This window comes from Rutilus rutilus (genome assembly GCF_951802725.1).
Source record: "Rutilus rutilus genome assembly, chromosome: 11".
Taxonomy (NCBI): Eukaryota; Metazoa; Chordata; class Actinopteri; order Cypriniformes; family Leuciscidae; genus Rutilus; species Rutilus rutilus.
The window spans coordinates 1184147-1201541 of record NC_140216.1 but is presented as its reverse complement, the minus strand read 5'-3'; the positions used below and the strand labels follow the sequence as shown (position 1 = coordinate 1201541).

The 17395-nt window shown below is 40.7% G+C and overlaps 2 protein-coding genes across 2 annotated transcripts in view; both read right to left on the bottom strand.

Annotated features, from left to right (window-relative positions):
* LOC311300016 (uncharacterized protein) overlaps positions 1-17141 on the bottom strand; it is a 187266-nt gene extending 170125 nt beyond the window's left edge. Inside the window, exons 1-3 of the mRNA XM_084424072.1 lie at positions 17018-17141; positions 16437-16499; positions 14687-14751 (exon numbers count right to left, since the gene is read on the bottom strand). Of these exons, the coding sequence (XP_084280198.1) occupies positions 14687-14751; positions 16437-16447 (76 nt within the window). The 5' untranslated portion in view covers positions 16448-16499; positions 17018-17141. The remainder of the gene's footprint in view (positions 1-14686; positions 14752-16436; positions 16500-17017) is intronic.
* LOC311300029 (fucolectin-like) lies at positions 9632-12661 on the bottom strand. The gene is made up of 7 exons (XM_084424098.1): positions 12523-12661; positions 12138-12414; positions 11465-11601; positions 11350-11382; positions 10190-10469; positions 9918-10054; positions 9632-9833 (listed from the first exon to the last, which is right to left on the bottom strand). Exons 2-7 carry the CDS (start codon positions 12290-12292, stop codon positions 9829-9831), a joined length of 747 nt encoding a protein of 248 aa, XP_084280224.1. The 5' UTR covers positions 12293-12414; positions 12523-12661; the 3' UTR covers positions 9632-9828.
* Positions 17142-17395: the final 254 nt, after the last annotated feature.

The window sequence follows — 17395 nt, the reverse complement described above, 5'->3', positions numbered from 1 at the left end:
ATGTTATAAATAAATCCAAACAATCAAAAAGCCATTCTTTTTTTAATCTCCTCATTCTTTGTGCAAGGTTGCTCAGAATGTTAGGGCCTGATAGCATTAATATTGATGGCTTTCACACCTGAGAGAGACAAAGTGTCACGGTTCATGGATTCATTGACTCTCTCTCGCTATGTGTGTGCGTGTTGAGTGAATGGGCGCGGCTCATCAGCTGGCTCGTTATCCACTGATGAGCCGATCAGCGCCAGCTGTTCTGAATGAGGATGTACTATATATTGTTTGCTCACTCGTCTTGTCTTTGTCAGATGGTTGTGGAGGTTCTCCTGGGCCTGTGCTATTGTTCTCCTGTTCCAGTCCGTTTTCTACGACGCTTCGCTGAGGATCCTCGTTTCCACGTGGATCTGCATTCCGCCCGCTGAGTCCCTGCGTTACCGAGTCTGCCCGAGTTTGCCTGAGGATTATCTGCCACTCCGACTCTGAGTTTGCCTGAGGATCATCTGTTGTTTCTTCACTGTGCTTACTTGAGAATTATCTGCTATTTCTACACTGAGTGATTCCTGTGCATGCTGCCTGTCAAATTGAGCCTCTTGTCTTCTCTTTTTGACGATAATAAATACTTATTCACTCGCATCTGAATCCTTGACTATTTTCCAGCGCACCATGACAGAACCATCTGACCATCTTCTCATGGATTCAGCGAGTGCTCCCGGAATTGAGCAGATGTTCGCCGGAAACCACGCCCGGATGGATCGCCAGGACGAGCAGATCGGAGCTTCGGGACGGGCGATACAGGCTTTGGTAACACAGGTGTCCGAGCTCACCTCTCAATTCCAACGCCTGAGAGCTCCCACTGCGCCAGCACCTCCCCCGCCTGTTCCCCAAGGGATTTTCCATCAATCCGAGCCGCGCACCCTCGCACCAGAGCCGCGCATCCCAGCACCAGAGAGGTATTCGGGAGAACCCAATCTTTGCAGAACGTTTCTAACCAAGTGCTCAATTTATTTCTCGCTTCAACCTGTGACATTTGCTTCTGAGGAGTCAAAGGTAGCCCTGGTGATGACACTACTTTCTGGTCGCGCGGCTCAGTGGGGAACAGTGGTGTGGTAGAACAAACATCAGTGCTGCTCCTCGTTCCAGGCACTCGAGCTAGAGATGACACGAGTGTTTGACCGCGCCGTCGCTGGACGCGAGGACCAACAGTCAGTCTCTGACTATTCCATAGAGTTCCGGACATTGGCGGCCGAGTGCAAATGGAACGAGGAGACACTCCTTCAGCTGCCAAGCGTTGGTGGATTCGGGAGCGGAGGGAAACCTTATGGACTTCTCACTGGCACGTAAACTTCACCTCCCCATCACTGCTTTAGAGAACACTATCACAATCAACGCACTCAATGGGCAAGAACTCCCGGGTATCACTCACTCCACTGGACTTATCACACTGATCACCTCGGGGAATCACACTGAAAGGACTTCACTCTACCTCACGCAGTCACCCCACGCTCCTATTGTCCTGGGTCACCCGTTGTTGGTGATGCACGGACCCAGGATAGAGTGGGGTCAAAACTCTGTTTCAGCTTGGAGTGATGACTGTTATGCCTCATGTCTTTCGTCTGCCGTTCCGTCTGTTTCTCGTTCTGTGTTGCAGGAGGAGTCAGTGAATCTGTCTAACATGCCACCGGAGTACCACGACCTGAAGGAGGTGTTCAGTAAGCCTCGGGCTGCTTCTCTCCCTCCTCATCGTCCCTATGACTGTGCAATAGATTTACTGCCAGGTACGTCTCCGCTTAAGGGCAAGTTATATTCACTTTCTGCTCCAGAAAGGGAGGCTATGGAGAAATATATTTCTGATTCCCTAGCTACTGGGTTCATCCGCCCTTCCTCTTCTCCAGCGGGGGCGGGATTCTTTTTTGTGGGGAAGAAGGATGGTTCTCTGCGACCTTGTATTGATTACCGGGAGTTGAATAACATCACGGTAAAGAATACTTATCCTTTGCTGTTGATGTCTTCAGCCTTCGAGAGGTTGCAGGGAGCATCAATCTTCACAAAATTGGATTTACGTAATGCATATCATTTGGTTCGCATCAGGAAGGGGGATGAATGGAAGACCGCGTTCAACACCCCCAGGGGGAACTTTGAATATTTGGTTATGCCGTTCGGGCTTTCCAACTCCCCAGCGGTCTTCCAGGCACTCGTCAATGATGTGTTGAGAGACACGGTAGACCAGTTCATATATGTTTACCTGGATGACATATTGATTTTTTCTTCGTCTCTCCAGGAGCACGTTCAACACGTCAGACGAGTGCTCCAGAGGTTGCTAGAGAACGGGCTTTTTGTCAAGGCGGAGAAATGCGCTTTTCATGCACAGTCTGTTCCTTTCCTAGGGTACACCATTTCGTCTGAGGGAGTACGCATGGATCCTGAGAAGGTTAAGGCTGTGGTGGAGTGGCCAAGTCCAGATTCCCGTAAGGCCCTACAGAGGTTTCTGGGGTTCGCCAACTTCTACCGGCGTTTCATTCGCAATTTCAGCCAACTAGCCGCACCTCTGACCGCCTTGACCTCCCCCAGAACTGCGTTCAGGTGGTCAGACACAGCTGAGGCTGTGTTTGCCAAACTGAAAGGCTGCTTTGTTTCAGCTCCCATCTTGATAGCCCCTGATTCTTCACGTCAGTTTGTGGTGGAGGTCGACGCATCAGAGGTGGGGGTAGGAGCAGTGCTTTCCCAGCGTTCTCTCACGGACGACAAGATGCATCCCTGCGCGTTTTTGTCTCGTCGTTTATCTCCTGCCGAACGTAACTATGACATTGGTAACAGAGAATTGTTGGCAGTGAAGTTAGCATTGGAAGAATGGCGTCATTGGTTAGAAGGGTCGGGGGTACCTTTTATCGTCTGGACCGATCACAAGAACCTGGAATATATCAGAACCGCCAAAAGATTGAACTCCAGGCAGGCTCGGTGGGCACTTTTTTTCGGACGTTTTGATTTTTCTCTCTCGTACCGCCCGGGTTCCAAAAACATCAAACCCGATTCTTTGTCGCATATTTTTGACCGTTCCGAACGCCCGTCTACTCCCGAGTGCATTTTACCCGAGACCCTGTTTGTCTCCACACTCACATGGGAGGTCGAGTCAAAGGTCAAGACGGCCTTAGAAGGGGTAACGCCTCCGCCCGGTTGCCCACCGAATCGTTTTTGTGCCGGAGGGATTACGGTCAGACGTTATTCAGTGGGGGCATTGTTCCAACGTAGCTTGCCATCCAGGAGTTAAGCCATCCACCAGTTTTATGGTCAAGCAACGATTTTTGTGGCCACTTATGGCACGCGACATTCACAGTTTTGTTTTGGCTTGCTCTGTCTGTGCCACTGGTAAGACTTCCAATCGACCCCCAGATGGGTTACTCCAACCGCTGCCTGTCCCTTCGAGACCCTGGTCCCACATTGCGCTAGATTTTATCACCGCCCTCCCACCCTCTCAAGGGTACACGGTAGTTTTGACCGTGGTGGACCGATTCTCGAAGGCGGCTCACTTTATTCCCTTGCCCAAATTACCCTCAGCCAAGGAGACAGCGGTGACCGTTGTAGATCACGTCATTCGCTTACATGGCCTCCCGATAGACGTAGTTTCTGACAGAGGACCCCAATTTGTGTCCAAATTTTGGCGAGAGTTTTGTAGATTACTGGGAGCAACCATTAGTCTGTCCTCAGGGTTTCACCCCCAGAGCAATGGCCAGACCGAGAGAGCCAACCAGGATTTGGAGAGAGTGTTGCGTTGTTTGGCTGCCAGGAATCCTTCCTCTTGGAGCCAACATATCTCTATGGTGGAGTACGCTTGTTTTTCTTCTTCCTGCTCAGCTACTGTTCGGACGCTCTTGCTTACTGCTCCGCGCTTTGCTCTATCGCTTTTACATTTTATCTCCTATATTTTTATATTTTATTTCCTTTTATCACCTAATTTTATCTTCAGCAAACAGCACAGTGCTCAGACAACAAAGTTTGGATTACTACAAAAACACAGAATTCTTTTACCCGACCAGCTTACATTCCGGGAAAGGAAAACACAACTGCCTACATTCAGGATAAGAGAGAAAATGCCTCTTCAGGTTCAAGAATCTACTTGCTGCACTAACTGCCACAGACTTTTACAAAGGATTGCAGTTCTTGAAACAAAGTTACTTACGGGACCACCAAACCAGACGGAGCACACAACAGAGTCCCATGAAACTAGTGCTCCTCGACAGGTAGAGAAACAAGCCGATCGACTTACAAATCGATGGCACAAACAGGGAGCGAGACCCAAAGGCACTCGAGACATCAGATTGTCACGAGCATCACATATTGCCGTAGTAGCATCCTCTACCCCAGATACAGCTCTGACAAGGATTGCAAACACTGGTCTGCTACCACCGCCTATACATCTTGAGAACAGGTTTGAAGTACTAATGAATGTAAATGAGGAATCCCCAAATGTGATGAATGTGATCGAAAACAGACTGAATGGGCCAGTAGCTAACACTGATGCTAACTGGCGCTCAAGGTCGAGCAGACAGCGGCACTCAGCTCAGGGCGCTGCCGAGCCCAGGACTCTGATAGTGGGGGACTCCATAATCAGAAACATTAGCAGCAGGGATACAACTACGTGCTGCCTTCCACAAGCAACAACTTCTGATATAAACAGGGAACTTCAGAACATTCTGATGAAACATAAGACTGTAAATCGACTCATCATTCATGTGGGGAAGAATGATATTCATAAAGAGCAGTCAGAACTCCTTAAGAAGGATTTCAATGAACTTTTTGAAACACTTAAAAGACTGAAAGTTCAAACATTCATCAGTGGACCACTCCCAGTAAGAGGAACAAACAGGTTTTCACGGTTGCTTGGGCTAAATACATGGCTGCAAAAAACCTGCAATATAAAAGGAGTAAACTTCATTGTTTCTCTCTAATAAGTTAGCTTCTAAATTCATTGGCCCGTTCACTATCACCAAGATTATTAGTCCGGTGACAGTCCGCCTCAAGAGAATTCATCCCGCCTTTCATGTCTCCAAAATTAAACCCGTCTTTCGATCGCATCTTAATCCGCCTGCTCCGGTCCACCCCCCCCCCCCCCCCCCCCCCCCGCCGCGACTCGTAGATGGGGAGCCTACTTATTCGGTTAACCGTATCCTGGACTCGAGACGGAGGGGACGCGGATTCCAGTACTTGGTGGACTGGGAAGGTTACGGTCCGGAGGAGAGGAGTTGGGTTCCTGCCAGGGACATTCTGGATCACTCCCTTATCGATGATTACAATCGACAGGTAAGGGTGTCTGGGAACGCCAGGCGGCTTTCCTAGGAGGGGGGGTACTGTCACGGTTCATGGATTCATTGACTCTCTCTTGCTATGTGTGTGCGTGTTGAGTGAATGGGCGCGGCTCATCAGCTGGCTCGTTATCCACTGATGAGCCGATCAGCGCCAGCTGTTCTGAATGAGGATGTACTATATATTGTTTGCTCACTCGTCTTGTCTTTGTCAGATTGTTGTGGAGGTTCTCCTGGGCCTGTGCTATTGTTATCCTGTTCCAGTCCTTTTTCTACGACGCTTCGCCGAGGATCCTCGTTTCCACGTGGATCTGCATTCCGCCCGCTGAGTCCCTGCGTTACCGAGTCTGCCCGAGTTTGCCTGAGGATTATCTGCCACTCCGACTCTGAGTTTGCCTGAGGATCATCTGTTGTTTCTTCACTGTGCTCACTTGAGAATTATCTGCTATTTCTACACTGAGTGATTCCTGTGCATGCTGCCTGTCAAATTGAGCCTCTTGTCTTCTCTTTTTGACGATAATAAATACTTATTCACTCGCATCTGAATCCTTGACTATTTTCCAGCGCACCATGACACAAAGCCCCTCCCCTAATGGCCCTATCAGGTGCTAAGAAAATCCAGCAAAATGCGCCGGCATGTTTGCCGACCCCAGAGGGTTAAACAGAAGAAAAAGAAAATGATATAGGTTTGAAAAACCTTGAGGGTGAGTTAATGATGACAGAATTTTAAGTGAACTAATCCTTTAATGGTACCCCGCTCCCTGAAGGAGGGAATGGGGACATTATGTCAGAACTGATTGACACATTGAGATCTCGCCTGAGAGCCCAATCACCTTTAATTAATAACAAAAACTAACATGTACACTGGCGAGCGAGATTTGGTGGTAAGCCACTCCCTTTACATATGGGTATATAAGGCAGCATGCAACTCACTCATTCAAGTTTGCTGAGGGGGTCCCGGCCATTCAGCAGTAGTACAGGGGTTGTGGCAGGCGGGACGTAACACTTCAGGAAACGGAGGTTACATTAGTAACTGAGACATTCCCTATCAGTCGGTCACGTTCTACGTCACGTCAGAACTGACTGAAGCATCGGGATCTCTATGGATAGCGGCACAACCGTTGAGCCTTCCTATGTAAGTCGCATAGACCTCCATACCCGGTGGAACGGAAGAACATAACTTTCCAAGGGGAAGATCGATAGCTGCTGTTCCTTTACCCTATACAGCCACGACTTAACCTTTTGTCTTTATGCACCTCCTGACCATTGGGCAGGGTCCCAGGTTAAGCTCAAAGCACAGCTGTGCCTTTATCTCTAAGATAATGTGAAGGTATGGGCGATACTGTCGCCCTGATTGGATCAGCATATATGCATTTGAATGACCATGTTATGCTGAGATCAGGGCCGGGGAAATTCCAGTAACGGGTTGATTCCTGTACTGCATTTGCATGCTTTGTTTAGATTGTCTCCACCTCTATGTATCCCTCCCCCTTGAAAGGTATAAACTCTACTGTGCTGAGCTATAGTCAGACTTGGAGGACTACAGCGATGCACAGCGAGTCCTCAATAAAGAGTAACTTCTGCTTGAAAGATATCCCAACATCTCCTGGTCTCTGCTTCGTCAAAGAAAGTTCACAACATTTTTTTTGTAATCCTGATATTGAAACATACAGTGGTGGTCAAAATTGATGGCACCCCTGATAAATATGATAAAAAATGGCTGTAAAAAATAAATCTGCATTGTTTATCCTTTTGATCTTTCATTAAAAAAATTCACAAAAATCTAACCTTTCATTGAAGTAAAAGAATTGATAGTGGGGGTAAATCACATTATAAAATAAATGTTTTTCTCCAAAACACGCTGGCCATAATTGATGGCACCCTGTTATTAAATACTTTTTGCAACCTCCTTTTGCCAAGATAACAGATCTGAGTTTTCTTCTATAATGCCTGATGAGTTTGGACAACACCTGACAAGAGATCAGAGAGCATTCCTCCATACAGGATCTCTCCAGATCCTTCAGATTCACAAGTTCATGTTGGTGTTTCTTCTGTTCAGTTCACTCCACTCATCAGGTCAGGGAACTGGGACGGTCATGGCAGAAGCTTCATTTTGTGCTCAGTTACCCATTTTTGTGTTGATTTTGATGTTTGTTTTGGACCGTTGTCCTGATGGAAGATCCAACCACGCCCCTTAAGATTTCTAGCAGAGGCCGTCAGGTTGTGATTTTTTATCTGTTGGTATTTGCTAGAATCCATAATACCATGTATCTGAACAAGATGTCCAGGACCTCCAGCAAATAAATAGGCCCACAACATATAAGATCCAGCAGTATATTTAACCGTAGGCATGGGGTACTCTTCATCCCTGTTTGCACCAAACACATCTGCTGGGTTTGTTGCCAAAAAGCCCTTTTTTTTGTTTCATCTGACCACAGAATCCGGTCCCTTTTGAAGATCCAGTCGTGTCTGACCACTGAATATGCTGGAGTTTATTTTTGGAGGAGTGAGGAGGATTTTTCTTGAAACCCTCCCAAACAACATGTGGTGATGTAGGGGTTTGTTTGATTATTTTTTTTTTTTAGGCTTTCTGACCCCCAAGACTCAACTAATCTCTGCAATTCTCCATCTGTGATCCTTGGAGAGTCTTTGCAGGGCCATTTGAAGGAATTTGGGGGCCCCAAGCAAAATAGACATGGAGCTTTCTTCAAAACAAAACTTAACAAACTTGAAACTAAATGTGCTTATTTAATGGCTAAAACACATAGGCTACAGACTCTCTTTTTGTACAAATTGCAGCACATTGATTTAATTCTGATTTTGCACATGTAAGCTGAAAGGCATTTGTTTGTGCATAGTAAAACATATCTGTAACATTTATCAAGTTCATAATTGTGCGTGCATTTATTAATTATTGTCTTAATGAATAATGCGACAAGGAAGAAGCATGTAAACTGCGTTGTTTGTTTATTCAGAAATAACTGAATGGATCGGAAAAGTAACAAAAGAGGACATTGAGGGCTGAGGCTGACTACTATCATCATTTCTGTCATGGCAAGACTGCTTCATGTGTTTGTTCGTCGTCGAAGATTTTTTTTTTTTTGCTGTCATAGGCGAGCAGCGTGCCGCATTTAATGCACGAGACAAAGCCAACACATATGTTGTCACCCACGACTAGTTTAAAATGTTTCCATACCTCCGATTTTCCTCCAAACTTGCTCAAAGTTAATTCTCAACAATGCTCAACAATCTTTTGCTGCACATCAGAACTATATTCTTTGGTTTTACTCATTGTGATGGATGATTAAGGGAATTTGGCCTTTGTGTTTCCTCATATTTAAACTCCTGTGAAACAAGAAGTCATAGCTGGACAATTTCATGTTCCTAGTCACCCTGGTGTGCTAAAAAAGGTAAATATTAATGGGAATATACTTCAGAGATATTTTTCTCATAAAAAATTCTGGGGGTGCCAACAATTATGGCCAGCGTGTTTTGGAGAAAAACATTTCATAATGTGATTTACCCCCCAATTTCAATTATTTTACTTCAATGAAAGGTTAGATTTGTGTGAATTTTTGAAGGAAAGATCAAAAGGATAAATAATGCAGATTTATTTTTTACAGCCATTTTTTATCATATTTATCAGGGGTGCCATCAATTTTGACCACCACTGTACATGCAATGCTGTAGTAATTTATTGATGTAGAAAACAGAGAAAAACAAAGATAAGTAAATACACAAACCCCTGGATCAAACAGGTTAAGAATCAGGTGCATTAAAACCATTACTGAACTTGCAACAGTTATATATAGTGTGTGTGTCTCCACTTGCTAAAAATGATCGTTAAATATTCACACTGAAAGACTGGATAGAATAAGGGTTAACAGAGTTTCCTATTGGCTGGTTCTCTGTGTAGCAACTCAGTTTACATGTGTAAGGCCAGCAGTAAGTCGTGTGATTGAGAGCTCTGTAATTCTGGCTGTAATGATCGGTCAATGAAATGTGATATATCATGAGCAACAGCATATTTAGTCGAGACCAAGAAAAGCGTTATATATATTGATGAAGAGTGTGAAAAATGTGTTTTATTATAGCACCAGCATGAGGAGTGTCGTATGCTGAATTATTTCAACTTACTGTTACACAATGTTTTCTCAGGTACATGTTATGTTTTGATTGTGAAAATGCATTGTTTTAAACCATGGTTTATATGTTTTAATTTGTTCAACTGTGTTGCAACTATCAGTTCACGTGTGCAAGGCCAGCACAAGGAGTGTCGTATGCTGAATTATTTCAACTGTTACAATGTTTTCTCAGTGAATAATTTTGATGGGAGAAGATTTGAAGCAAGCATTTTATTGAAACAACGCAGAGAGGACAAGAGACCAGTTACACACTGAAACTTATCTTAAGGATAAAAGGTGCATAGGTAAGATGAAAACAATGAAAGTGCAATATTAGTATTGCTCAGAAAACAGTAGTTTGGTATTTTGCTTGTAGGATCAGTGGACTGTGGCGTAACATCCTCTCATTCCACTTAACCTGGCAATGAAATCAGAAAACCATTATTAAGGCAACATACACATAGTATAAATAGTACAAATGTCTACACATCTTATATCTCACCTGAAAACACCTCAACCTCACACAGTGTGAGATATTCACTGCGCCCAGGAATAAAAATGTTGACATATCGGCCATTAATAGGCTTAAACTTAAATGATTTTGTGACTCCAGCTGGGATGGACTCAACAGTTGCAGCCCTGTGAAGACACAGAGTAACCGCTAAATATTAAATGTACTTCTGTCAAATTAAAAGGATTTATTCGAAGTAATATTATCTTATTTACTTGTTTTTCAACCACTTGTGTAAGTATTAAGAGAGAGACAATACTTACAGCTCATTATTGTTGCCATTATTTTCCAGGCTGTTGCCGATACGGATCTGAGCTCCATTTATCCTCTCTGCACAACAATCTCCACGATTAGTGATGCTAACCCTGGTTACCTTGTAGGCTTTCCCCAAGTCAACTCTCCACCAGGGGTCCCTGTCCCCATTAGTGTGAGTGCATGTCCCACCACTCAAAATTGAATTCCTGTTGCCATCGACAGCATTTTTAGCTTCTTCTTGATCGTATGTGGAAGACTGGACAGCTTTGGCTCCATGAGCAAGATTCACTGTTTAACATAAAATAAACAATAGCTTTTCTTGTTTTCACTTTAATGTGCTAAAGTATAATCCCAATATAATGGGCAAAATAATTCTAAAATATGTAATCCAAATAATTATTACACGGCTCTCTGGAATACTTGAATCTGATTGGTCAGTCGTGACATTCCCAGGTCTGATATTCCCAGATAATGACGTCATCAACAGTAACGCTGGATAACACACAGCTCATCCGGGTTTCTGGAGCCGGCCTTTCTTTAATGTTTCTTGTATCACACTGTGGACCCGCTCTCTCTCGTTTCACACAAACACAACTGGTGCCAGTTGAGTCTCTGTTATAGTTATTGATTGTGTTCAAATATTAAGATTATATTGAAGTATAATAGTATTAAGAGTACAGTAGTGTTCGTCTTATTGCCTGAATGATTGTTTTTGTACACCATAATGGATTCTAAGATAATAAACGGCCAAGAATTTAAAACAGTTTAATCTCAAATCAATATGTTCATGTAATTATTAATTTGGTGTACATGACTGTACATTATCCCTTAAATATTTGTCTTGTTTGAACTTGTTCGCTTGTCTTGCTAGGGATATTCTTTCTTCACAGAAGCTTTACATTTATTACAAGTGAGCTAATATAATATTTCAACTCTTTTTCAAATACTTTGTGTCCAAAAAAAAAAATTTGTGGTTAGTAGCGATTCAATAAGACGGGGTCCTGATCAGCCTTTCAGGGTTTACTTTGCAATAACAACTGTGTTGATTCACATTATCCCTTATTGGTTATCACATTTTCAGTAAGAATATTATATGTAAGAATGTAGTAACAATATTATGTTTTATTATGTGTTACTGACAACATTCAAAGTAATGAAGAACACTCACTTGGAACACACGTGTGCGTTGATGTGTACTTTTCTGTTAATAAAATAATAACAGTTATACACACATTAATAAGAACATAAATTATATCACAGAGTCTTCTCTCACTGTCCCTTACCTTCAAACACCTCAACCTCACACAGAGTGAAAGTTCCAATGTTCCCAGTTGCAATAATGTTGACATATCGCCCATTAATAGGCTTAAACTCAAATGTTTTTGTCTCTCCAGCTGGGATGGCCTCAACAGTCGCAGCCCTGTGAAGACACAGAGTAACAGAGTAGTAGAGAGGGGCGAATCAAAACGGCAAGAAGCATATTAAATATACTTCTGTCAAAGGCAAGTTTGTATATTAAAATGATTTTTTTAAAGTAATGTTATTTAATGTAGTAAATGTCTAAGGGTATTACGTAAGGGATAATGTATAGCGAGGCGGTTGTTATAGCGAATCAGCCTGAAGGGGTTGTTATTCGCTATAACAACCGCCTCGCTCTACATTATCCCGCTTATTACATGGCTACCTACAAAATAAAATAAAAATTTGACACAAAATATTGATTTAAAAAGGAGTTTATTGATTTAAAAATGATTGTATTGCTTCCACTAAAGAAAATAGCCCGTTCCGCATCCATAGCAACGCTCTGTTTTTCATGGCAACGGTGTGTTATACTTCGCAGCGGTCTGATATCAAGAAATAACAGTCCGCATTCAAATAATTAAATAAATTCTGTTATGAAATAACAGACCATTGGAATTCAACCAAGCCATGTATTAAGAGAGAGACAATACTTACAGCTCATTATTGTTGCCATTATTTTCCAGGCTGTTGCCGATACGGATCTGAGCTCTATTTACACTCAATGAATTATCTCCACTATTAGTGATGATAACCCTGGCTACCTCGTAGACTTTTCCCAAGTCAACTCTCCACCAGGGGTCTCTGTCCATACCAGTCAAAGTGCATGACCCACGAGCCAAATATGGATTCCTGTTGCCATCGACAGCATTTTGAGCTACGTTTCCTAAGTATGTGGAAGACTGGACAGCTGTGGCTCCAAGAGCAAGATTCCCTGTTTAACACAAAATAATAAATAACTTTTCTTTTTTTTACTTTAATGTGTTTTTCCCAATAAAATGGGCATAATAATGCTAAACTATGTAATCCAAATGGTTATTACACAACTCTCTGGAATACTTGAATCTGATTGGTCAATCGCAACATTCCCAGGTCTGATATTCCCAGATAATGACGTCATCAACGCTGGATAACACACAGCTCATCCGGGTTTCTGGAGCCGGCCTTTCCTTAATAGGCTTGTTTGAGATGAGCAAAATCTGCACAGAACCATCATAGATATCATATATAAACGCTAGATGTCTTATGGCGCAGTCACTTCCGGCATCATCGTTCGGCCATCTTGTGTCAGTGCTCTGTGCATTAAGGTGAATGATCAGCACGCACACAAATCCTCTTATCTCGCTGAAATCTTGACGGATTTACAAACGGTTTGGTTTCTTACAAACGTTATTAACGTGGCTATAATTCCGAATGCTTGAACATGTATGTTATAATTTTTCATATGTATGCAGTGTATGTATGCAGTGTCATAACTACATCTCTGACGTTTATAACAAACCAAACCGTTTGAAAATCGGTAGAAAAATGTGCAAGTTATGGTTATTTAAAAGTACATGCACCATTGAAGTAGTGAGCGAGTACACTGTAGCAAGATGGCCGCCACGTGCGGACGTCGACCTCCATTGGCCAGCAGTGCGCACGAGACATTTAGCCTTTATATATGATATCTATGAGAACCATCACCAGTGATCAGCGCGAGATGCATGGCGGTTAGAAATGTGTCCGAGTGCGGTCTGCCTAGCTCTGATGTCATGCTGACCTATGTCAAAAAACTCTCGCGACCGCAAGGCGCACGTGTCGGATTCTGCAGTCGAGCGCAGTTGCTCTCCACCGACTGCGCTGATCAAAAGCACGATGGGAAACGACTTACTGACGACACAGCTTAATGTTCATTTGTTTTAACAACCGTGATGTATTGTTCTCTTTTAAAATGTTTGATTTTAAAACTCTAATATCATGTTTTATGTGTATGTTATGTGTGAATATTCTCAAACTATCTGACAGTGCGATCTCTTTGGGTTATGCAATTTAATTTTTATAAAAATAAATAAATTAATAAAAACACATATGTCTGTATTAAAAAAAAAAAAAAGATCTTTGGAATGGAATTAAATAATAAGTACTTTGGGTCTCTTGTTCATTTTATTTATTTTAAAAGCAACAGAACTTGAATTACATCCAGTTTATTAGCAGCACTGTGCACGAGCGTGAATCCCGCGATATCCATCTTTGATCTCACAGGTGTCAGATCCACTACGAGAAGAGAGAACTGTCCGGCTTGCCTGCACTTTTTTCACTCCTCTTCTCACTGCAGCCGCCTACTTTTCAGGTGAGGCAAGGCGCATCTCAAACAAGCCTAATGTTTCTTGTATCACACTGTGGACCCGCTCTCTCTCGTTTCATACAAACACTACGGGTGCCAGTTGCGTCTCTGTTATAGTTATTGATTGTATTGAAATATTCCGATTGCATTGAAGTATTTTTAGTATTAAGAGTACAGTAGTGTTCGTCTTGTTGCCCGAATGATTGCGTTTTACACCGTAATGGTCGGTGTTTCCTGAAACCATATTTCCAATGAACATTCGCTGACAGCATCGCAGAGTTGAGGTTAGAAGCAGTTTCTTGTTTGCATGACATATGGACTCAATAAATACTTTTGAGACAAATAAGTGTAAAAATTGTGTAAATGACTGTTCATTATCCCTTAAATGTTTGCCTTGCTAGGAATATTTTTTCATCAAAGAAGATTTGCATTTTTTACAAGTGAGCTAATATATGTTAAATATAATACTTAAATACTTATAATAATAATAATACTTATAATACTTAATAATTTATTTCTGGCTAGTAGCCATGGGTTATTTTGCGATAACTGTCTTGATGATGTACATTATCCCTTACCAAATATTCAGTAAGAATATTATATATGTGTTACTGACAACATTCAAATTAATGAAGAACACTCACTTGAATCACAAGAGCACGATGGTGTGTCCTTTACTGTTAATACAATAATAACAGTTATAAACACATTACCAAGTACAAAAAACAATTATACCATAGAGTCTTTATAAATAAATAAATAACACATTTTCAATAACCATTTTTCATCCTATAATTTTAATAAATTAATCTGATTATGATACACAATAATTACAGATTTTCAAATCCAGGCATTTTTACTTGTATTATTCTAAACGTACCTGTGGAATCAGCGACACACATCCCAGTAAAAAGTGTTAGAAACAAAACCACACGCATGTCCATCCTGATATAAGACATAACAACACATCTCATATCAGCATATGAAGGAATCATTTTAAATTTCTCCTCCTCATTTAAACTAAGAAACATATATTGGTATTGTAATGATAAAATGGTATATGCTTGGAAAGGATGGCATGGCAGCCAAGCTGCAAAATATGAATAGCCTATACCTTACACACCATACTAATATTGGTTTGCAATACTTCACATATTCTTTATTGTAAATAATTGTAATTAATATAAGGAAAGTGATATTATCGGCTGTTCCTCTTCTGTTTGTTTGTTTGTTTGTTTGAATGTTTATTTGTTTGTTTTTCTATGGTGGTGTAATTCTATTCTGTATTTAAATCTAATTAAAATGCTTTGGCAATAGGCTACTATATTCCACATATCAGGCCAATAAAGCAACAAACCTATCAGTGGACAAGCTGAACAGAATATCTGACACACTCGGTCTCTCTTAGTGTATTTATTAGTTGCCGTATCAACACTATATAGAGAAAAAATTGCAAAAGTAAATTTCTTACTTAGCCTATGTTAATTTTTCATCTCTGTTTTTTGTGTTTATTTAAAATTAGACAAATCTGATATTAATTTAATCTTATATCTGTTAATTAACAGTTGAGATAGTTCATTAATGCTGATTTAACCAGCAGAAACACTCATCATGTTTAAACCCCAGTTGCTCAGGCGGGGCATGTTGTCACACTGCGTTACAATGAGCCGCTATTAGAACTATGATATTCTATTCTATACTTTTATGAATTCTATTGAGAAACCATGAGAAAAAGGAGAATACAGACTGAGAGTCAATGTTCATAAATGATTCATTATTATTTTGTTTTGAACTATGCTGTATAGCTGTGTTTGTTGTCAAACTCAAAAATATTTTATTTTTAATTATTTAAAAAATGCCATTATTTTATATGAAAAAGTTAATAATTGTATTTTATTGAGAAAATATTTGTGTTTGTCTTATATCTATATCAGATAACATTTGAATCTGTCATATGGTCACGTTATAATGAACCCCACCTATGGGGCATGTTGTCACATTTCACTTCCATTCTTTCGGGGTAAATCAAGATAAAAATACACTGTGAAACAAAACACATTATTGTACTAGACAAGTGTGCTCCCCTAATCATTATTTTGCTGTTTAGCTTCGTTTTACATTCACAAACCCTGAACAAATGTACCAATGCTGTCTGTCTGTTTGCTGTATGTTTCTTTCTTTTAGATTTGTATTGATATGTTGTTGTGCTTAAGTAATTGCACATAATTAACTTCCTACTTTCAGATTCCTTAGATTAGTTTTGTTTGGAGAAACCGAGGTATTGTAAGGAAATCAGACAATCATAAGATCAATTTAAGAGTGTTGCAAAGTATTAAATGTTCAGTGTTATTTAATGCTATTTAGAATAATTAGCAAAAAACAGTATTTTCTAGCCATATTTCTACTTTTTTTAAAATCTTAATTAGCGATAAATTGTCAATATAACTGGTTCTTGTTGAATGTTCTTTTGTCATTATTGTATTGCTCTGAGTGCAACAAGACGCTTCTAGACTACTATATATTATATCTTTACACACTGACTTGAATTGTCCAAACAAAAGTTTAGTTTTATTAGTAAAACCTCCAATTTATATCATGCTCTATAGAAAGTGCATAAACATTCAACTCACCTGAATTTCATCAATGCATCAACTTCAGTCACAGAAGACCTTCACAATTCAGCAATAGATCTGCTTTTAAACAAAATACATTTTTATATAATAGGCTTCATAAATGAAATTAATAATATTTTTTATAAACAATTACTATACTTATTATTTATCCAATATATTATTCATATGAGGAATATTATGACCAATCATTCGAATAATATTCAATTTCACATTTATATCACACAAACACGCCAAAAAGAGACAAATATCAAATTAAAGTTTTCTTAAGAGTATCACTGTGTTATTTCACTGATCTAACACATTACAGTAACATAATTATCAAAAGAATCACGAAGATGGAAATGACTCCTACGTCACACTCCAGCTCTGATCACTACTAGCCTCAAACGCTACTCCAGCTCTGATCACTACTAGCCTCAAACGCTACTCCAGCTCTGATCACTACTAGCCTCAAACGCTACTCCAGCTCTTTCTTCAGGTTTTTTGCTTCAGAACGAGACCCTTTTCACTGGTCTGTGTGTGTCTACGTCTCAGATGTGCAGATCAAAACATGCGATGGAGTCAAAAACCTTTGTTACCTGTAGTTGGTGATGAGCGATTTCGAAACACTGATTCTTCAGATTCTTCAAATCTTTGGTTTCGAATCAGTGGTTCAGAGCGTTTATAAAACTGCCAAAGTCACATGATTTCAGTAATCTAGGCTTCGTTACATCATAACAGTGTCGAAATGTTTCAAATGTCCGTTTCTCAATACCAAACTAGTTCGGTCTTGACCACTCTGCCTCTAATATAATACATACTAAATATAATATTAACACATTGTTAAGACATTGTTAAATGTCAGTTTTAATGATCAATAATAGCCATTATAAAAGTATAAGTAAAAGGTATCAGAAGCTATACAATAAGAAATAATAATAATAATTTGTTACATTTATATTGCCCTTTTCTGGGTA

Excerpts from the sequence above, each read along its gene's own strand:
- LOC311300029 (XM_084424098.1), bottom strand. The coding sequence starts at position 12,292 with ATGGACAGAGACCCCTGGTGGAGAGTTGACTTGGGAAAAGTCTACGAG. Across the intron at positions 11,383-11,464 it reads TGAGGTTGAGGTGTTTGAAG|AAAAGTACACATCAACGCAC; the intron begins GTAAGGGACAGT and ends TTTTATTAACAG. Across the intron at positions 10,470-11,349 it reads AACGCACACGTGTGTTCCAA|TGAATCTTGCTCATGGAGCC; the intron begins GTGAGTGTTCTT and ends TATGTTAAACAG.